General features: G+C 44.2%; 1 protein-coding gene across 1 annotated transcript; it reads right to left on the reverse strand.

Moving 5' to 3' along the window:
• Positions 1-7,568: 7,568 nt before the first annotated feature.
• On the reverse strand, positions 7,569-21,572 carry OSTC (oligosaccharyltransferase complex non-catalytic subunit). Its single transcript, XM_044301968.1, has 5 exons — positions 21,451-21,572; positions 21,224-21,373; positions 17,683-17,776; positions 11,731-11,928; positions 7,569-8,262 (listed from the first exon to the last, which is right to left on the reverse strand). Exons 2-5 carry the CDS (start codon positions 21,360-21,362, stop codon positions 8,244-8,246), a joined length of 450 nt encoding a protein of 149 aa, XP_044157903.1. The 5' UTR covers positions 21,363-21,373; positions 21,451-21,572; the 3' UTR covers positions 7,569-8,243.
• Positions 21,573-23,569: the final 1,997 nt, after the last annotated feature.

The following is a 23,569-nucleotide window of genomic DNA, read 5'->3' on the forward strand; positions in this document are numbered from 1 at the left end:
TTGTCCGCATGCGATTCTTGTTAAGGTTCATAACAGAGAATGTCTTCTCACACAAATATGTTGAGCCAAACAAGCTCAGCATTTTCTTTGCCAATGTTCGAATCTCTTTAAAACGGCTCTTATCCAGTTGGCTGTAAAATTTCACAAGAGAGAGCTGTTGGTGCCGACTGCGTAACTCACTGTCACAATGCAGGTCAATGAGCTCGAGCTGCAGCTGATCTGGAGCATTGTCGGGGTCAACAGAGAATGGAGAGGAGAAAAGGGTGATCTCCTTTTCAATAGCTGCAAAATCTTGAAAGCGCCGTCTAAACTCCCCAGCAAGAGATACGATGTCTGCTGCATACCTGCTAGTTTGCACACTGATATCATCCTGTGGAAAACTGTTCATTATTTCCTGCAACGCTGAAAAATGAATGGTATTGGGCGGTGTTTGTGACAGATGCCTTTGGAAAAGTTGCAGCTTTGTTCCAAAGGCTTTGAGGTGTGAATAAAGCTGGTTCACCGCTGCATCTTTGCCCTGAAGACTCGTGTTCAGTACATTCAGATGCTTTGTTATGTCGACTAGAAACCCTAAATCAGCCAGCCAAATAGGATCAGATAGTTCTCGCATCGGTTGTCCCTTTGTTTCCAAGAATTCTCCAATTTCTTTTCTGAGAGAGTAGAAACGCTGCAGTGCAGACCCTCGACTGAGCCATCTTACATCGTTATGATATAAAACATCTTCGTATTCAGCCTGGATATCCAGTAGAAACTGTTTAAACTGGCGGTGGCACAGGGCTCTAGAGCGAATAAAATTAATGGTCTTTAGCACCGGTTTCATAACATGGTCATATTTGAGATGTTTAGCACAGAGAACTTGTTGATGAATAATACAATGCAGTTTAATAGCTTTGCCTCCTTCTTCGATCACCTTGTTACAGATTAGGGTTGATAATCCACTCCGTTCACCAGCCATGGCAGGTGCCCCATCAGTAATTATCCCAGTAACTTTGTTCCAAGGCAGTTTCATGTCATCTATGGCAGAACTAACAGAAACAAATAAATCTGTTCCTCTTGTTTGGTCCTTAAGGCTCTGGAGGTCAAGTAGCTCTTCAGTCACATTCATTTCATCGTCCACCCCTCTCAGAAAAATCAGCAACTGAGCTGTGTTGGAGAGGTCCGTGCTTTCATCACAGGCTATTGAAAAGAAGTCAAAATCAACTCCTTTTGACTTTAACTGTCTCTTAATATCTGATGAAATTTCTTCTACTCTCCGTGCTACAGTGTTACGAGCCAGGCAAATATTGGAAAACTCAGACTTCTTCTCGGGACAGATATTCTGCACCATTTTCATAACGCATTCTTTAATAAAGTCACCCTCAGCAAAAGATTTGCAATTTTTAGCAATTAACGTTGCTACCTCATAGCTAGCCCTTGTGGCATTTTCATTTGACTCACGGGCTCTTGTAAAAAATCGCTGTTGTGACATTAAAACAGCTTCAAGTTGCTTCACCTTGTCACTGCGGTCGCGCCCTGTTAGCTTGTCGTATGTGCTGTGTCTCGACTGGTAGTGTCTCTTGACATTAAATTCCTTATTAACAGCCACAGTCTCTTGGCATATTAGACAAACACAGTGATTCCGTATTTCTGTGAAAAAATATTCCACTTTCCACCTGTCCTGGAAGCGGCGTCCCTCACTGTCAACTTTTCGTTTCTTATTTGTAGTTGCCATTATAAAAATTGGCCAGATAAGGAGAAGTTATTTGTAGAGAGTACTAGGAGCACAATCAGATTCTAGCCCAGTGACGTACAGTGAGGGGTTAATGAAGGGTATGACAGCTTGCTACCACTGATTCGGATTATGCCCCCTTTTCTGCTTTAGTTCACAGCCCAGCCTGCAAGTCGCTGGGACATATAAAAATATTTTAAAAAATCCAGCAACACTTTAAAAGGGTTTTCCAGTACTTTTTATAGCTGTAGATGGTGCTGGAAATTCAGAGCTCTTTCTCCCGTGTAGTGGTTGGAACTAGTAAAGTTGCTGTAGCACTGCTGCCATTTGCTTCCAACATTGGAGGTACAAGGATAGGCCACCAATATAAAAGTACAGGAAAACTCCTATAAACAAAGAGAAGGACACCTGATGTATGAAAAGTGTGACTAAAACGGTGGGTAAATGAATCAGCCACCAACAAATCTGTGACCCTGGCTTCCCAAAAAAATCAGAGCTGAGATACAGGGGATGAACTTAAAGACCGATATTCTGGCCTTACTACAGAGAAGAAAAGCTGAGATCTCGTGACATCAGAGATTTGGGCTTTCCTTCTCCCTGAGCCCAAATCACACGAGATCTCGGACGTTGTGAGATCTCGGCTTTCCTTCTCTGTGAAGGCAAAGACCAAATCTTGCGTGATCTCAGACGTCGCCGCGAGATTTGGCCTTTGCTGATGCAGCCTCTTCCTGTAAGCTGTGGTGTCTTGTAGTGTCCCACTAGGATACTTCTAGAGAACAAAGAGTTTAAAATGTGTGATGTTAAACAAATCTTAAAAGGGGTTGTCCAGGCAGTATATATTGATGACCTATTGTCAGGATAGGTCATCAATATCTGATCAGTGGGATTCCAAGGAGTCAGCCCCTTCATTACACTGCCCACCGTCTTGAAAGTTTTGGAGGCCCAGTGTAATTACAAGTACTCTTTCCTTCACCGCTGCAATGGAGACAACATGCAGTATAATGAAGAGGAAGCAGAGCTGGCATGGAGCGTTGCCTCCTCTTCAAACTGCTGAACAGCGGGGTTCCAGGTGTGGGACCCCACCAATCAGATATTAATAACCTATCCTGAGGATAAGTCATCAATATACCATATACTGCCTGCACAACCTGCTTAATATATTCTGTTTTTATACAGTTTTTTGTACCGTTTGCATGTACTTGCAGAGAAAAGCTGCAATGTAACATACATGTCTTGTGCTGTGTGTGCTGCTAGAGATAAGGCCTCTTTCACACTTGCGTTGTCCGGATCCGGCGTGTACTCCAGTGAACTGAAAGCATTTGAAGACGGATCCATCTTCAAAATGCGTTCAGTGTTACTATGGCACCCAGGATGCTATTATAGTCCTGGTTTCCATAGTGGGAGCGGGGGAGCAGTATACTTACAGTCCGTGCGGCTCCCGGGGCGCTCCAGAGTGACGTCAGAGCGCCCCATGCGCATGGATGACGTGCCATGCGATCACGTCATCCATGCGCGTGGGGCGCCCTGACGTCACTCTGAAGCGCCCCGGGAGCCGCACGGATGGTAAGTATACTGCTCCCCCGCTCCCCACTACACTTTACCATGGCTGCCAGGACTTTAGCGTCCCGGCAGCCATGGTAACCATTCAGAAAAAGCTAAACGTCGGATCCGGCAATGCGCCGAAACGACGTTTAGCTTAAGGCCGGATCCGGATCAATGCCTTTCAATGGGCATTAATTCCAGATCCGGCCTTGCGGCAAGTGTTCAGGATTTTTGTCCGGAGCAAAGAGCGCAGCATGCTGCGGTATTTTCTCCGGCCAAAAAACGTTCCGGTCCGGAACTGAAGACATCCTGATGCATCCTGAACGGATTTCACTCCATTCAGAATGCATTAGGATAAAACTGATCAGGATTCTTCCGGCATAGAGCCCCGACGACGGAACTCTATGCCGGAAGAAAAGAACGCAGGTGTGAAAGGGCCCTTAGACATGTTTCCTTTTCTCTCTTATAGGTTCTGTGTAGAAAACTATGCAACAAGGTTGAGGTTGAACTGTATTGGGGATTTGCTGCCATCCTCCTGGCCATTCAGTCAGAGTGAGATAGTGTATGTGCAGTTAGGAAAATTCATCTGTAAGAAGACAGAGGAATTAGGTTTCTGGCCTGGCCTAGCCATTTATGTAACTGACCTAATCAGAGAGGCCAACCTGAGAAGGGTGCAATCTATAGACTGTGAGGAGAACTCTTTGGATATGGGCCTCATAGTGTGTACACATTTATAAGATTGTTCCCATAATTTACAAAGTAAAACAAAGATAATCCTACCTATTCTGTAAGACATATATATTCTGGCCTTACTACACTACAGAGAACAAAAGCCGAGATCTCGCGATGTCTGAGATCTCGTGACATCTGAGATTTGGGCTTTCCTTCTCCCTGAGCCCAAATCCCGCGAGATCTCGGACGTTGTGAGATCTCGGCTTTCCTTCTCTGTGAAGGCAAAGACCAAATCTCGCGTGATCTCGGACGTCGCTGCGAGATTTGGACTTTGCTGATGCAGCCTCCTCCTGTAAGCTGTGGGCTCCCGGTGAGCTGGCGGTGACTGGTGAGAGGGGCCGGGGGCCGGAATACCAACGATTCACATCAAACCTCTGGGGGGCCGTTTTACTCCTGGCCGCGGGCCACAATTGGCCCACGGGCCGGACTTTGGACATGCCTGCCTTAAGGGGTGTAGTTTCTAAAATGGGCTCATTTTTGGGTGGTTTCTATTATGTAAGCTTTACAAAGTGACTTCAGACCTGAACTGGTCCCTAAAAATTGGGTTTTTGAAAATTTATGAAAAATTTCAAGATTTGCTTCTAAACCTTGTAACGTCCCCAAAAACTAAAATGTAATTCCCAAAATGATCCAAACATGTAGACATATGGGGAATGTAAACTAATTATTTTTGGAGGTATTACTATGTATTATAGAAGTAGAGAAATTGAAACTTGGAAATTTGCAATTTTTAAAAAAAATTGGGTAAATTTTTTTTTTTTTATAAATAAAAATGAATTTTTTTTAACTTCATTTTACCAGTGTCATAAAAAATGTGTTGCAAAAAATGGCCTGGTCCTTAAGGTGAAATAAGGCTGTGTCCTAAAGGGGTTTAGGGAGCGGAATGCTGTGGAGGTCACAGTTCAGAGGCCAGGTAGGGTGGCCATTCAGGCCACCCTCAAAAGATGGCCTTAAAAACCCCACCCCCAGGTCCTGCTAAGCCACACCCCCTCCCACTCCGCAGCTGACGGGGATTGAAAAAATTAAGGTAAAAATCAACTTCTGTCAGCTGCAGGGGTGCGAGGGAGAGTGACTTTTCCCTGCAGCTCACACTCAGACAGCACAGTGCTGCTGTCTGAAAGTGAGCTGTTAAAAAGAACATCCCTGTGTCTGTTCAGGCCCTGCACCGGATGGAGGACAGGAAATCTGAAAGCCAGACTGTCCACCTTAGGTGCAGGCTGCTGTAGAGGCCACCGTTAAGGAGACGGGGTATTGTGGAAATCACTGTTAAGGAAATGGGGTACTGTGGAGGTCACTAATAAAGGGGTGGAATACTGTGGAGGTTAGGCTACTTTCACATTTGGTGCGGATCAGTCGTGGATCTGTACAAATGCATCCGTTCAGATAATACAACCCGCATGCATCCGTTCAGAATGGATCAGTTTATATTATCTTTATCATAGCCAAAACGGATACGTCTTGAACACCATTGAAAGTCAATGGGGGACGGATCTGTTTTCTATTGTGCCAGATTGTGTCAGTGAAAACAGATCCGTTCTGACACAATGTAAGTCAATGGGAACGGATCCGTTTTCACTGACAAGATATGGCACAATAGAAAACAGATCACTGTTAAGGGGGAGGGGTGTTGTGGAGGTCACATTTTAAGGGAACAGGGCTCTGTAGAGGTCATTGTTAAGGGGGCAGGTTATTGTTGAAATCACTGTTAACGAGACTGGGTATTGTGGAGGTCACTAATAAAGGGGTGTGGTACTGTAAATGTCACTGTTCTAGTGGATACTGTCGATATCTTTTAACAACACACACAAATATGAAATTAAATAGATGAAATATACACATGCAAAGCCGGGTTCTTCTGCTAGTATAAAATATAGCTAAAAGGAATACCTAGATTTTCAAAATAAAAAAGTGTATGTTTGTATATCTTACACACAAATTCCACTATACTATTGCTATAACTAAGGCTACTTTCACATTAGCATTTTTTGCTGATCCGTCATGGATCTACAAAAACGCTTCCATTACAACAATGCAACTGCATGCATCCGTCATGAACGGATCTGGTTGTATTATGTCATATATAGCCATGACGGATCCGTTTTCTATTGTGTCCGAGAAAACTGATCCGCCCCCATTGACTTACATTGTGTGCCAGGACGAATCCGTCCTGCTCCACACCACATAGCGGACAGAATAACGCTGCTTCCAGAGTTATTCTGTTCCTGATGGAAGTGCAACTTTGGTGCATTCCGTTTTGTCCCCGTTGACAATGAATGGGGACAAAATTGAAGCGTTTTCTTCTGCTATTGTGATCCTACGACGGATCTCAATAGTGGAATTGAAAACGCTAATGTGAAAGTAGCCCAATAAATATTTTATTTCTTTTATGAATGAAAAAGGGGCGGGATGTTTGAATGGGTGTGAATGTAATCTGCTATACGATTGTTAATACTATTACTATAAATGTAGTAGCCCGACAGTAACACTCACCACTGTTTGGACTGCAGTGTAATGAAGTGGGACCCTTCCCTTCACGCAGGGCTGGCAGATGGAAGCAACCTGTCCTATTAACGTTCTAGGACAGGCTGCTAGTGCCCATGTAAAATTATTCCTGGAGAACCCCATTAAAGCAGTACATTCCTCCATATACTTATTTTCACAATATGAGCACTTTTCTGAAGCTCTTTAAAATCTGGTTGATGATGGAACCTGCATTTTCTGATTTTCTCAGCTAGTCGGATTCAAACTGCTTGTTTGCCTGCAAAGACCTATAGTGAACCCTGTACAACATGAGTAAGATGTCTTCACCCAGACTGTAACTGGGCTAACAATTGGACTACAAGGTTTGAGAAATAATTCTAACGGTTGAATGGTGGTCAGGAAAACCCATGCCCTGTTGGTCTTATAATGGACACTTTACAATTGTTTCATTACAAAGGGCTAATACAACAATTAGTGACAAGGAAATAAGAGGCTGCACAGACTGCAAGTGTCCCAACAATGGCTAGGGAGAGAAACAACTGAGGGGACATTAGTGACAATATTATACATATCTGACAGAAGCATCCTAATTAGGCTTTGCTTTAAAAGGGGTTTCCAGTACTCCCAGTATTAATGGCCTAACCTCAGGAAAGGTCAACAATATAAGTTTGATGGGGTCCAACACCAAGCACCTCCACCAATCAGCTGGTTCTGGCAGATACTGTAAAAAATACAATGGACAGAAGGCTCCATCCACTATGAAGTTTCCGGCGCCCTACGACTCAGCTCCCATTCATGGGCATCGCAGCTGAGCTGCAGTACCCTGGCATGGCCACTACACGGCACCTTGTGCTTCTAGTTATGTCCACTTTACAGTTTCCAGCACTGCTAGCTGCCCCAAACAGCAGATCGGTGGGGCTGCTGGACCCTCGGTGATTTGATATTGATGACATGACAAACAGAATAAGGCTTGATGGCTTCCATGTGCATTCCATATTAACATGAGTATATGCATATTATCCATCTGTATTACGCGTCCACAGGTTTCACTGACCCGAACTCACAGCATCACAGTAATATAGCAGTAGTCCTAACAAATTTAACATAGTATTTAAACAAACAAAGTTTAATTCTGAACCAAAGACAACAAAAGATGTGAAAAACCATATACAAAAATATTTTGTCATTGGTGAATAGAGATGAGCAAAAAGACTTCAGATGAAACATCCAAAGTCGATTCGCATAAAACCTTGTTCTAATACTGTAGGGAGCAGGAGCTTCATACAGTATTAGAATGTATTGGCTCAGATGAGCCGAAGTTATTACTTTGCGAAGTGTCGCGAGACTTTGCATAATAACTTCAGAAATTAATTTACACTGTAAAAACTATTTAACCATTTCCCGAACACGGGTTCGGTTCCAAGTGGTACTTTGGAACCGAACCAGAGTTCAGGAAATGTTTTTTTACAGTATAAAATTAATTTCTGAACTTATTATGAAAAGTCTCGAGACTTCGCAAAGTAATAACTTCGGCTCAGAGCCAATACTGTACGGAGCTCCTGCTTCGTACAGTATTAGAACAAAGTTTTATGCGACTCGACTTCGGATGCTTCATCCAACGTCGATTCGCTCCTCTCTATTGGTGAACAATGTCCTTGAGGGGATTCCTTCTCCGCCGGTCTTCACATGTTTATAATTTCTACGTAGTTTTACAGTGTGGACGCTCCTTCCATTGGTACTGCTCAAAGACTGCAAGTCAGAAGTGCTGGCAATAGGGAATTTAGCCCATGAGGTAACCCCTGCAAGTAAAGAGAACAGAGTCATCAAATGTCACTGGTATAGGATAGAACGTGTGGTGCTAGGCTACCCTCCCAACTGTTTCAGTCCCTTGGAGATATGCTACATATTTGTTGGGCTTGCCTCTGGGTGAAAAGACTTTGGATTCAAATCTATTACCTTATTAATTTGGTAAAGGGTCACAACCTCCGAAAGGTTACTTTGGAGGCACAGATGAACAGGAGGATCCCGGGGGGTCCCCCAAATTCTTAGAGATGTTTTTTTTTTTTTTCTGGCTACAAAGCAAACAATTGCTACAGCCTAGAAGAGGAATTCCCTGGATTTACATGAGGTTAAAGCCTCATGCACATGGCCGTTCCATGCATTGGAAACCACAATTTGAAGTCACCAATGCATGGGCACCATCTGTGTGATGGTCTATGATCCGTCCCCACCGCAAAAAAATAGAACATGTTCTATTTTTTACGGTGCGGAGGCACGGCGAGAAACTCCACAGAAGCACTCTGTAGAACTTCGTGCCTGCGATCTGCACCCATTCAAGTCGGTGCTGGACGCAATATGGGCACGGCCGTGCAAGTTCATGACTCCTAAGAGACTATTAGACTTTTATATAATTAATGAGAAGCCGATTTCTATTTTATTAAAATTCTTGGAGCTCTGGACCCCTTGGATCAACTACTCCCTCTCTGACCAGCAGAACAAATCACTGCTCTCTATTTGAGTATACACCTACTCATTTTTCTCATAGTAACCAACTAAGACCCTCACCCTTCCCTGTCCAACAGTCTTCCTTATAGAGGACCTTTCATCGGTCCAAACCTTGTGAACTAAGTATCATGATCTGTACAGCGGCGCCCAGGCATCTCACTGACCTTACTATTATCCCTGGGCGCCGCTCCGTTCTCCCGTTATGCCCTCCGGTATGTTCGGTCACTTGGTTATAGTAGGAGGAGACTGCCCTTGTTCTCCTGGGCGTCTTCTTCTCCCAGGCTGTGAGCTCTGCGCTGCGACTGGCCAGCGCTACATCCTAGGAGGAGACACCCAGCAGAACAAGGGCAGACTCCGCCTACTATAACCAAGTGACTGAACATACCGGAGGGCATAACGGGAGAACGGAGCGGCGCCCAGGGATAATAGTAAGGTCAGTTAGATGCCTGGGCGCCGCTGTACAGATCATTATACTTAGTTCACAAGGTTTGGACCGATGAAAGGTCCTCTTTAAGTGTCTTATAGGTTGTTTGTGTCCTTTAATACTGTTCACAATTCGTCCACGCGCTGTTTTCTTTCTCACTTATCCTGATGTTTTTATCAGCCCCTCTTACAGGATTTAACTAAAGTTTAACAATATCACATTCTTCATTGTACTCTGATGCCCTGTTTTGTATTTTTTCTTTCATACGATGTTATGTTTTTACAAAACTGGGAACTGTAATAAAAACTGTTGTAAAAAAGGTCACTAGTAATAGCTGACAGATCCCAATGCAATGTGAAATCTATGCTGCTTTTCAGGTATCAAGTATATATGGCCAGGGCAACCCATGTGTATTGTCCCTTCCATACAGCAAGAAATTATTTCTAAGGGTTTCCTTATTTTAGACCAGGGATGGCCAACCTGCAGCTCTCCAGCTGTTGTAAAACTACAATTCCCACCATGCCCTGCTGTAGGCTGATAGTTGTAGACAGTAGGATTGTTGCGGGTATCGAAATTTCGATACCCAATCAATACTTTTGTCCCGGTATCGATACGATACCGGGATTTCAGTTTTTTCGATACTGGGCTGCGCTTCTGCGCAGTCTAGTATCTCTGAACATGAGCGCGCTGTTATCGGCGCGCTCATGTTCTTTCAGCAGCACGGGGAGAAGGAAGCTGTGCGCCACCAATGAGAAGAGTGGGGCAGAGGAGGGGCGGGCGCACTGAGCCACCAATGATAGGATTATTCCCACACAGAGCGGCGCCCAGCGATGTCCTAGCACTCACCATTAGTCCTGTGCGCCGCTCCGTTCGCCCGCAGTGCCCCATTACTGTCTCCTCTCCTGCTCCACATGCTGCCGATTACTATCGGAGCGATGGGAGGAGACATCAGCTTCACTAGTGGGCGTTCCTTCTCCCTGGCTGTAGGGCTGTCCAATCGCAGCGCAGGGAGAAGGAACGCCCACTAGTGAAGGTGGTGTCTCCTCCCATCGCTCCGATAGTAATCAGCAGCATGTGGAGCAGGAGAGGAGACAGTAATGGGGCACTGCGGGCGAACGGAGCGGCGCCCAGGACTAATGGTGAGTGCTGGGACATCGCTGGGCGCCGCTCTGTGTAGCCTGATACTTAGTCTGGACCCAGGAAAAGTAGTAAGTCTTTAACACAATACAGGAGGCGGGTGCCGGCAGCAGAATCGCATTGCCGGCACCCTGCCCCTGACAGGGAGCTGTGATCAGCGGCAGTTAACCCTTCAGGTGCAGCACCTAAGGGGTTAACTGCCGCTAATCTGCCAGTACCCGCCTCCTGTATAAAGGGGTAATTATCATTGGTGGTGCAGTGTGCCCCCCCCCCCCTCAACCCCCCTTCCCATTAAAATCATTGGTGGCACAGTGCGCCGGCCCCTCTTAACCCCCCAGTATTAAAATCATTGGTGGCAGTGGGCACAGGGTCCTCTCCCCTCCCCCTCATTGGTGGTGCAGTGGCAGCTTCTGATCGGAGCCCCAGCTTTGTAAGCCTGGGGCTCCGATCGGTTACCATGGCAGCCAGGACGCTACAGAAGCCCTGGCTGCCATGGTAACATCCCTGATGCTGTGTGCACAAAGCACAGAGCAGCAGGGACAGTGTGAAGTCCTATTCACCCTGATAGAGATCAGGCTGAATAGGACAAGGGATGAAAGATCCCAGGTTGTAGCCCCTAAGGGGGGAAATAGTTATTAAATAAAAAGTGTAAAAAAAAAAACTGCGGAATGCACGTGGCTTTTTTGGTTTATTTTTTTCGCGTGGTATCGAATGGTATCGAGTATCGCAATACTTTTTTCATTTTTCAAATCAAAAATTTGGTATTGCAACAACTCTAGTAGACAGTCTGGGAATATTGGGAGTTGTAGTTTTGCAACAGCTGGAGAGCCACAGGTTGGCCATCCCTGTTTTAGACCATGACACTACAGAGAAGAAAAGCTTGCATAATTTACAGGAGGACATTATCACCAAATAAGAAGCTTTCATTATTTACACTGTCTGTTGAGGAATGGTCATGGCTAGCCCATATCTTATCTACTGCATTTGACCCCTATAGACATAAAAAAAAAAAAAAAAAAAAAAAAAAAGGCAGTTTTAGCTTGCGTTATTAGTGACACCCTTCTCCATGGGCTGACCCGGTACTGCAGCCTAGCCCCATTCTAGCGAATACTAGACAGAGCCCATGGGGCTACTAGATCCTTTGTAATCTAGTAGATCCAATATAGAAATGTCACTTAGTGTACATTTGGGCACTACTTACGGCAATTTCATCCTCATGAAGACTCTGGCCATGAAGAAGCTCAGCAGGACACACACAAACCCAATAAAAAGCAGAAGGAACCTGTTCAACTTGGGAATATTTGGTGCATTGGACCTATCGAGGATTATAAAGCCTAAACCTCCCATTGTGAAAAGGAAGCTTGAAGCCAGGCCCTCCATGATATACTGTCCATTTACCCTGTGGGGAGAACAAAGAAAATTATTTTACATTTTATTGTAGTTTTATTTTTTGTTATACCTTCACTACTAGAAAAACAGATCTGCGTTACTAAAAATGGATTGCGACATAAGAATCAGTAAGTCAAACTTTAGACGGGTAGGTAAAACTGGTAATGATGTACGTTTTACGTACAGATACTAAAGTTCTCCACAGAAGATGCAGTCGTATTTTTACTTTGCAGCTGATTGCGACTACTGATCTTCCTGATCTTCCTGTCACCCATGTACAAAATCGCAGCCACAGATACATTTAAATGACGTTTCTGATGATATTCACAGGTAAGACTTTCCTTATAAAAAGGGGTTATCCCATCAAAAGTATGACTATGCAATGAATGGGACATTGCAAATTAATAATAATTGCAATATACAAGCATTCAAAATATTGTAAGGTCTTAAAGGCTATGTACACCTATGGAGTCAATTTTTTTATGATTGCATTTAACTTATTTTGGGCCAAAAATCATATTTTCAATTGGCCTTTATTAAAAATATTAAGCTGTTCAGTCACAAAGTGATAACTGTTTTTCTAACTGTGTGACTGGTACTTTCACTTTGTGCCGGTCATCTAAATACCCTTATTTTTAAACTATTGAGAGGTCATAAACACTTATTTAAGCCACATTCTTATCAGTAAGATAAGGATTGAGCTTTAATGAGCGTTTATGTGAGAGAGCAGAGATGAGTCAGTCTGCTCCTCAGATGGCAGAAAGGACAAAAAATCCACAGGCAGGTATGAGAGCATGTCAGTTCTGTACATAAAAAAAAAAGGATTCAATATTGTTGATAAAGACCAACTGAAAAAAGGATTTTTAGCTCAAAATAAGTATAATGCAATAATAATAAAAATTGCCCCGAAAGGTGTAGATGGCCTTTAACCACTTCACGACCGCCCATTGACTATAAAACGTCCTATGGGCGGTCGTTTATCTCTGAATGGACATTCTGGAACATCCATTCAGAGATGGTAGCTGCACACTAATTGTGCAGCTGCCGAGTGGGGGGACCCGCTGTCAGTGAGAGAAGGCAGGGACCGTTCCTCGGAATCCCTGCCTTCTAGATCGCTCTATACACAGTGCTCAACAAGTGCTGTGTATACAGATCAGGAAGCTCCCGGCCCGGTGGTCGTGCAAGTTATGCCCCAGTTACAGGAGAAATCAATAGTGGAAAAAAAAAAGTGAAGTTAAATGTCCCCCCAGAGATCTGACCTTATGGGGGGACACAAAGTGTTTTATATAATAAAATAAAAATAAATCCACAGTTAAAGGGGTTCTGCACTTTGTTTAAACTGATGAGCTATCCTCTGGATAGATCATCAGCTTTTGGTCGGCGGGGGTCAGACACCCGGGACCCCCGCCGATCAGCTGTTTGAGAAGGCAGCGGAGCTCCAGCAGCGCCGCGGCCTTCTCACTGTTTACCACTAGACAAGTGACGTCACGACTTGTATCAACTGGCCTGGGCGGGGCTAAGCTTCATTGCCGTGTTCATGATGGCCGGCTCTATAAATCTATCACATGCTCCACCCCGTCCGATAAACCATTAAAATAAAATAAATAAAAATAAAATAAAGTCTAAAAAGAGTCATTTTTGTCACATCACAAAAATTGCAACACCAAGTGATCAAAAAGTGTATGTCCGACAAAAATGGTACCAATAAAACCATCATCTCATCCCGCAAAAGCTAAGCCCCATAAGAAAATCGCCAAAAAAAAAAAAAAAAACGCCCTATAGCTCTCAGAACATGGAGACATTAAAAACATTTTTTGGGTTTCAAAAATGCTATTATTGTTAAAGTGAAATACATTTAAAAAAGGATATATATTAGGCATCGCCGCGTCCGTAACAACCAGCTCTATAAAAATATCACATAACCTAACCCCTCAGATGAACACTGTTATAGAAAAAATAAAAATAAATGCCATTTTGTCACCTTACAACACAAAAATTGCAACACCATAGAAACATAGAATGTGTCGGCAGATCAGAACCATTTAACCCATCTAGTCTGCCCAATATACTGAATACTATGAATAGCCCCTGGCCCTATCTTATATGAAGGATGGCCTTATGCCTATCCCATGCATGCTTAAACTCCTTCACTGTATTTGCAGCTACCACTTCTGCAGAAAGGCTAGTCCATGTATCCACTACTCTCTCAGTAAAGTAATACTTCCTGATATTACTTTTAAACTATTGTCCCACTAATGTAAAACTATGTCCTCTTGTAGCAGTTTTTTTTCCTTTTAAATATTCTCTCCTCTTTTACCTTGTTGATTCCCTTTATGTATTTAAAAGTTTCTATCATATCCCCTCTGTCTCGTCTTTCTTCCAAGTTATACATGTTAAGGTCCTTTAATCTTTCCTGGTAAGTTTTATCCTGCAATCCATGTACTAGTTTAGTAGCTCTTCTCTGAACTCTCTCCAAAGTATCAATATCCTTCTGGAGATATGGTCTCCAGTACTGCACACAATACTCCAAATGAGGTCTCACTAGTGCTCTGTAGAGCGGCATGAGCACCTCCCTCTTTCTACTGGTAATTCCTCTCCCTATACACCCAAGCATTCTGCTAGTATTTCCTGCTGCTCTATGACATTGTTTGCCTACCTTTAAGTCTTCTGAAATAATGACCCCTTAATCTCTTTCCTCAGATACTGAGGTTAGGACTGTATCACTGATTTTATATTCTGCTCTTGGGTTTTTACGCCCCAGGTGCATTATTTTGCATTTATCAACATAAAATTTTAGTTGCCAGATTTATGACCATTTCTCTAGTTTTCCTAAATCCTTTTCCCATTTGATGTATCCCTCCAGGAACATCAACCTTGTTACAAATCTTTGTGTTATCAGCAAAAGGACACACCTTACCATCGAGGCCTTCTGCAATTTCGCTGATAAAGATATTAAACAATATGGGTCCCAGAACAGATCCCCGAGTTACCCCACTGGTAACAAGACCATGGTTTGAATATACTCCATTGACTACAACCCTCTGTTGCCTGTCCCTCAGCCACTGCCTAATCCATTCAACAATATGGGAGTCCAAGCACAAAGACTGCAATTTATTGATAAGCCTTCTATGTGGTACAGTATCAAAAGCCTTACTAAAGTCCAGATAAGCGATGTCTACTGCACCTCCTCCATCTATTATTTTAGTCACCCAAATCAAAAAAATCAATAAGATTAGTTTGACATGATCTCCCTGAAGTAAACCCATGCTGTTTTTCATCTTTCAATCCATGGGATTTTAGATGTTCCACAATCCTCTCCTTAAGTATGGTTTCCATTAATTTCCCCACTATTGATGTCAGGCTTACTGGCCTATAGTTGCCAGATTCCTCCCTACCACCTTTCTTGTGAACGGGCACAACATTTGCTAATTTCCAATCTTCTGGGACGACTCCTGTTACCAGTGATTGGTTAAATAAATCTGTTAATGGTTTTGCTAATTCACCGCTAAGCTCTTAATGGCTTTGGGTGTATCCCATCAGGCCCCTGTGACTTATTTATATTCATTTTGGACAGCTGACTTAGAACCTCTTCCTCTGTAAAGACATATGCATCAAAAGATTCATTGAGGCAGTCAGCTAGATCTTCATCTTCTTCCATATACCTTCCTTCTTTTGTTTTAAATTTGGTAATCCCTTGTTTTAGTTTCCTTTTTTCATTTATATAGAATGTCTTATCGCCCCTTTTCACTGACTGAGCTAATTTCTCTTCTGCCTGTGCTTTAGGAACTCTTATAACTTGTTTGGCCTCTCTCTGCCTAATCTTATAAATTTGCCCGTCATCCTCTTTTTTTTTAAATAATTTAAAATTACTAAATGTTATCTTTTTGTTTGTAATGATTTTGGCCACTTCTGCTGAGTACCACAGTGGCCTCTTCCTTTTTTTGCTTTTACTGACAAGTCTAATGCAATTATCTGTTGCCTTCAATAGTGCCACTTTTAAGTAGTCCCATTTCTCTTGGACTCCAATGAAATTGTTCCAATCTGATAGGGACTCGTATACCACAAATCTAATTTTAGAAAAGTCAGTTTTTCTAAAATCTAAAACTTTTGTTTTTGTGTGGTGTGACTCAGTCACTGTACTTAGTGATCACCAGTCAGTGTGGTTTACTATATCCCAAGCTTTCCCCTACAGTAATATCAGATACCAAATTCCCATTTGTAAAAACTAAATCTAAAATGGCCTCCTTCCGGGTTGGCTCCTCAACTACTTGCTGTAGAGATAATCCCAGTAGGGAATTTAGAATATCTGTACTCCTGGCAGAACTATCTATTTTGGTGGACTAACACACTAAGTAGATCGCCTGCACTGACGGAAGGTGAAGGGATCTACTTAGTGTGTTAGTCCACCACTGAATGCAGGAGAAAGTGGACCAGAAGGATAAACAGCAGGGGGCGCTGCTGATGAGGAAAATGTCATGAACTTAAAGGGAACCTGTCACCGGGATTTTGTGTATAGAGCTGAGGACATGGGTTGCTAGATGGCCGCTAGCACATCTGCAATATCCAGTCCCCATAGTTCTGTGTGCTTTTATTGTGTAAAAAAAACGATTTGATACATATGCAAATTAACCTGAGATGAGTCCTGTATGTGAGATGAGTCAGGGACAGGACTCATCTCAGGTTAATTTGCATATGTATCAAATAGTTTTTTTACACAATAAAAGCACATAGAGCTATGGGGACTGGGTATTGTGGATGTGCTAGCGGCTATCTAGCAACCCATGTCCTCAGCTCTATACACAAAATCCCGGTGACAGGTTCCCTTTAAGTTCATGACATTTTCCTCATCAGCAGCGCCCCCTGCTGTTTATCCTTCTGGTCCACTTTCTCCTGCATTCAGTGGTGGACTAACACACTAAGTAGATCCCTTCACCTTCCCTCAGTGCAGGCGTAGTGACCTCATAGAAAGGCAGGTGAAGCAGCCCAGACACCTTTCATTAATTTATCCCTTCTTCTAAATTCATAAAAGTATACAGTGGCGATATCTGTAGCTGGACAGTGGAGAAGGAAATTGTGGGGACGTTACATATCATATGTGTCTCTGGTTCCATTTTCTATGCCAGGGAGGAAAGGGTTAACAAGAGCTACGGTAACTGCAGTGCTGCCTAGGAGATAAAGGTGCTTGCTGAGCTGCTGACCACCCACAGAAAGGGAAGAAAAAGTACTCCAATTATTAGAGAGAGATATAGAGATATATAGATATATATATATAGGTGTGCTGGTGAAAAGTGAGCCTCCAACGTAGACGTAAATAAGCCCTGAAGGCCGTTTCACAGGAGCGAGTGCATTGCGGGAATCACGCTCGGTGTATGAGTGGATTCCTCCGTTCTGGACTTGCAGGAGCGCAGGGCATTATTATACCGATTTATAATGCTATGTGCCTCTGCTTGACCTTAGTAATACAGAATTATAGTGACATAAAGCTGTCAGTATGATCCTGTATCATTAAGTCAAGCAGAGGCACATAGCATTATAAATCAGTATAATGCCCTGCAAGTCCAGAACGGAGGATGACGCTCACACATGGAGTGCAATTTCCGTAATGGACTGGCTCATGTGCAACAGCCCTTAAGAAAGCCTAGGTCAGATGGCCTCCATTATTCTCTTTTGAGGCGAGGTGAACTTGGAAGGGACTATGATGAACCTGTGCTTTGTATCACAGAGAGAATGTTACCTACACAGATCATGCGTTCAGCCATCTCACCTGTAAGCCAGAAAGGCCACTGGTCGCTGGTGACCATGCTCATCTGTCATTGAGCCAACGCTGGGAGGTTCCACAATTACATCGTAAATTATTCCTAGACAGAAGGAAAGATATTTAAGCAATGGGCGTAGTAAGGCCTGGAAAGGCTGCTGGGAAACAAGCCTGGTGCTGTGACCAGATGTCACATGTGGGGCAACAGGATATTATAAATCACAAACACATTTACTAATCAAAATGCCCTAAATTCCTGTGGCAATTTGTGCTAAGACACTGGTGTCTAGGTGCGTGGCCCCAAAACGATGGAGTACAGTAAGCCAACTAATAGGCGCTGTCCGATTTATCATCCAGCAATAGCCACTGGGAGAAATCTGGTGCTGTTTACCTCTATGTCTATGGTAAGTATTAGACAGGATTAGTAAATCTGACCCTCTTTTCGCAGTGGCGTTTTAAGATCATTTCCTTACGTTTTTCGCTCCCTTTAGGTTTTTTTAAACCACATTATGCTCTCAGTGTAGTGTTTATTCCAGATATTTTCCCATATACTTTTCTATAAATAAAAAGAGTGAAAAGAACACTGTGCGTCTCAGCACACCCTACTAAGTACTGCAGCTTTGCTCCCATTCACTTGACTAGGGGATGGGCTGAAGTAACCTGGAAGGGCCACTGCTTCCGGGTCCATTCACCGTAGGTTTCCAGAAACCAGCTGATCACTGAGGACCTATCCTGGGGACAGGCCAGCAATACTGACATACTGGAAACCCCTTTAAGGGTCACTTCACACATTGTGGACAAGAAAAGGAATTTTCGATGAGAGTGGCGGCGATGCGTGGTCCGCAAAATGCGGAAGGCACATTGCCGATGTCAGTGTTTTGCGGACGTGTGAATGGACCCTAAATGTAAAAAAAATAAAAGAAATAAAAATCTGCAAGTATCACCTGCATTATTATAGGAACCCCCCCTCCACTGCCCATCAAAAAAGCAAGTTTAAATGTCCCAATTCACAAAAGGTTCTAATTAATTACTTCTCTACTGTAAGAATAAAGGCCAATGCATGCAGTGCGTAATGTTACTGCAAAACGAACCAGTTAAGTGACCGTGAAGAAGCATGCTTTTCATATGCTTCACTACATGGCACGCAACGCACAGTTAAGGAGCGGCAATACTTATACTTTCCATTGTGTTGTGTTCCGCCCATGGTTAACCTAGCCTCTCATTGATAACTGATCAAGTAAATATGTTTTTTGCAGGACTAGACACTTGTATAAGTGAAGGGAATGGGTAGTCAATAGTTCAAGACTGAAGCTGTAAACCATTTGAAAAACTGCTGTCATTCAGCTAAGGCTACTTTCACACAGGCGTTTCTGGGTCCCCTTGTGAGATCTGTTTCAGGGCTCTCACAAGCGGCCCAAAACGGATCAGTTCAGGCCCAATGCATTCTGAATGGAAAAGGATCTGCTCAGAATGCATCAGTTTGCCTCCGTTCAGCCTACATTCCGCTCTGGAGGCAGACACCAACACGCTGCTTACAGCGTTTTGATGTCCGCCTGGCAATGCGGAGCCAAACAGATCCAATGTAAGTCAATGGGGACGGATCCGTTTTTATGGACACAATATCGTGCAATTGAAAACGGACCCTTCCCCCATTGACTTTCAGTGTAAGTCAAAATGGATCCGTTTGCATTTTCTGTTCATGGTAATGCAAACGGATCTGTTTGTGCAGATACCAGACGGATCCGCACCTAACGCAGGTGTGGAAGTAGCCTAAGGCTATAAAAACTTGTAAACTCAGATTGTTAGCCTAAACTTTAAACATGACTATGGGATTCTACTAGGGAAAGGCAGCGACACCATTTTGGAACTGGTAAAGTTCCTGATAATTATGCCTGCTGCTACTATCCAGCCACTTGATAAAAAATAGAAATAAAACTTTGTTGTTTTCATTGTCTTTTGCTTAAACTGTTCAATACAGTAGATTGTTTGCTTCCGAGCCAGTAGATCTGTGGTAATGACATGTATGTTGCCTTTCTTTCCTTCAAGGAATGTATAAAATACATTTGCATATTAAATACAGAGGAGTCGGAAGTACCAAAAACGGAGTCGTCGGAGCATTTATCTACCGACTCCGCAGCCCTGCTCCTGTGGATACATCCAGGTGTCACCTCACAGAGAATCTGCTGTTTCTTGGCCACCACCTCCCCATTCACTGACCACCTGGCTGTGACACACGTAACCACCACCAGACATGACAAAGGTGACGGGACCCCTGTTATGTAGGTAGGTGAGGGTCTGGAAGGTGGGATCCATATCTTTCCCACATATTTAGAAATGTCCAACGTAGCCCTTTAAACAGGACCTGTCTGTTTAGTAACTACTTGCATTTCCCAAGTAATAACACTTCTGGAGCAGCCATTCTTATGACTAAAAGTTGTGTCATTCCTCTGTTATTCCTACAGTCTGACACTGGCAGCACTGATTTGACCCCTCCCCCAACTGGTAACACTTACCTGGACCTTCTTTACTGCAGGAAATGTATTCATAAATGTCTAGTAGGAATAACAGAGGAATAGCACAACACAGAATCATAAGAATAGATGCTCCAGAATTGTTACTGCCTGGGGGATACAAGTAATGACTAAAACTGGCATGTCAGGGGAGGGGACAGGTCCTCTTTAAGGGTACTTTCACACTTGCGGCAGAGGATTCCAGCGGCAGTTCCGTCGTCTGAATCAGTCAAAACGTTTGCCAACTGATGGCATTTGTCAAACGGATCAGGATCCTGATTCATATGACAAATGCATTGAAATGCCATATCCGTCTCTCCGCTGTCATCCGGAAAAACGGATCCGGCATTTATTTATTTTCCACGATCTGATCATGCGCAGACCGCAAAAACTGATCCGTTTTGCTGGAACAGTCGGGCCGGATCCGGCATTAATGCATCGCAATGGGAAAAAATGGCGGATCCAGCATTCCGGCAAGTGTTCCAGAATTTTGGACGGAGATAAAACTGTAGCATGCTGCGGTATTATCTCCGCCCTGAAAAGTCATAAAGACTGAACTGAAGACATCCTGATGCATCCTGGACGGATTACTCTCCATTCAGAATGCATTAGGATAAAACTGATCAGTTATTTTCCGGTATTGAGCCCCTAGGACGGAACTCTATGCCGGAAAAGAATAACGCTAGTGTGAAAGTACCCTAAGAGAAAAGGTCGATATGAGGTCTCAAACCTGACAGGGGGTCCACAGTCACACTTAACGCTTTGCTGACATCTGTTGATTCGAAGACAATGCCAGCTCACAGTTATCATTGTGCCACATCCCTCCACAGTGTGCTGCCCTACAATGACTGGTGCACCACTATATTTAAAGGGGTTTTCCAGTTTTCCCATGTTGATGAGCTATTCTCAGGCTAGGTCATCAATGTCTGATGAATGGGAGTCCGACACCAGGGGCACCCACTGATCAGATGAGGATGACCTGTCCTGAGAGGACCCCTTCACACCTCCACCACAGCATAATGAGTCCATGGCACACTCACCTCCAGTGATGAGGAAGTAGGAGACCACCACCATGGCATAGACAGTCATGGCAGAGGGCATGTGCAGCCAGGAGGGCTTCTTCAGCTTCAGGTTGGGACATTCCAGCACACTGAATGGTACTCGGTACAGGCTCTCCATCCTGCAGCCACCTACGATATACAGACACTGTGAGGACCGGGCCACCCGGAGAAGACCTGGACACAACAACCCTCCTGGAGCCACTTACCGCCAGCAACCTCCAGGGGAAGAGGAGTACCGCAGTGACAGGAGCGGACCTCACAGGCCTGACGTGGCGGTGCAGCTGGAGAGGGGCGGGGCGCACACAGGAAGCAGTCACTGCAGCCTGAGGGGGCGGGGCCAGGGCGCAGCCAGCCGGAAGTGTGCTGGACACAGCGCGGGGTTGGCGCGCCTCTTCAGATCCGGGCCGTACCATCCTCATGTAGGGGAGATGCCACAAGCTTCTGTGCCAAGTCCCTTATAATTAATGAAGGACGATCACTCCATTTTTTTCTTAACATAAAACACTAACATTGCAGAAAAGTGTAGTAGTTATGGGCGCCATGCTGCAGCTGGTTTCTTAGTCACATAATCGGTAGTTTTGAGAACTTGTAATTCACTAATAAAATACTTTGCCCTCAGCTGTCCTGAGGTGAAATCAGTATGAATACAGACAAAACGGGCATCAAAGAGTGGGGTTTAATAGATGGGGTCACCGGCAGCAGAGGGAGATGCTCCATATCAAATTCATTTCAGCTCAGGCTGGCCCGGACAGGTGCTGGGTCTCACCCTAAGGCCTCGTTCACACTTCAGTGTTTGGTCAGTGATTTCCATCAGTGATTTGTGAGCCAAAACCAGGTGCAGCTCTAAACATAGAACAGGAGCAGATCTTTCCCTTCTACCTAATGTCTATGGAGGCTTCACTTCTGGTTTTGGCTCACAAATCACTGATGGAAATCACTGACCAAACACTGAAGTGTGAACTAGGCCTAAGGCTGGTTTCACACGGGCGTTGCAGATTGGGGCCAGATGCGTTCTGTGAAACTCTCACTATTTTGCAAGCAAGTTCAGTCAGTTTTGTCTGCGATTGCGTTTAGTTTTTTCCGCGCGGGTGCAATGCGTTTTTCACATGCGTGATAAAAAACTGAATGTTTACAAACATCTCTTAGGCTACTTTCACACTTGCGGCAGTACGGATCCGACAGGCTGTTCACCATGTCGGATCCGTCCTGCGGCTATTTCGCCGCTCCATCCCTATTGACTATAATTGGGACGGGGCGGAGCTCCAGGGCAGCACGGCGGTGCACGGAGAAAGCCCGCCGGACTAAAATTACTGCATGTCAGGATTTTTAGTCCGGCGGCTTTCTCCGTGCTGCGCCAGAGCTCCGCCCCCGGGCACGGCGAAATAGCCGCAGGACGGATCCGACATGGTGAACAGCCTGTCAGATCCGTCCTGCCGCAAGTGTGAAAGTAGCCTTAGCAACCATCAGTGAAAAACGCATCGCACCCGCACTTGCTTGCGGATGCAATGCGTTTTTCACACAGCCCATTCACTTCTATGGGGCCAGGGCTGTGTGAAAAACGCTGAATATAGAACATGCTGTGATTTTCACGCAACGCAGAACTGATGCGTGAAAAACAACGCTCATGTTCACAGACCCATTGAAATGAATGGGTCAGGATTCAGTGCGGGTGCCATGCGTTCACGTCACGCATTGCACCCGTGCGGAAAACTCGCTCGTGTGAAAGGGACCTAAGGCTTCTTGCACACAAATGTATTTTCTCTCCGTGTCTGTTCCATTTTTTTGCTGACCCTATGCTGAACCATTCATTTCAATGGGTCCGCCCAAAAGAAAAAAACGGAAAGCATTCCGTTTCCGTATTTCCGTTCCGCAAAAGAATTGAACATGTCCTATTATTGTCCATATTACGGACAAGGATAGGATTGTTTTATGAAAGGCCGGCTATTCCGTTCCACAAAATACAGAATGCACACAGATGTCATCCACACTTTTTGTGGACCGCAAAATACATACGGTCATGTACATGAGGCCTTAGGCTAGTTTTCAGAAAAGCGTGTGAAGTGAACCGGACCATAACACAATTCAAGGATGGAATGACTTTAGAGGCATCCCTTCATAATAGAAGTCTATGGCCAGCATAATGGATCTGCCTGGTTTCCATTATGCATTCCGTCTCTAAAGGCATTCCGTCATTGAATTGCATTATGGTCCGTGGTGACCCCCTAAGCGTCCACCATGAGCATTTAAAATGGTGGCACACCATTTTTTTCTCTCTCTCTCTACTTAGAATCCAATATGGATCCTATTGCTGCTTTGGCAAAACAG

This window comes from Bufo gargarizans, chromosome 1 (assembly GCF_014858855.1).
Source record: "Bufo gargarizans isolate SCDJY-AF-19 chromosome 1, ASM1485885v1, whole genome shotgun sequence".
Lineage (NCBI taxonomy): Eukaryota > Metazoa > Chordata > Amphibia > Anura > Bufonidae > Bufo > Bufo gargarizans.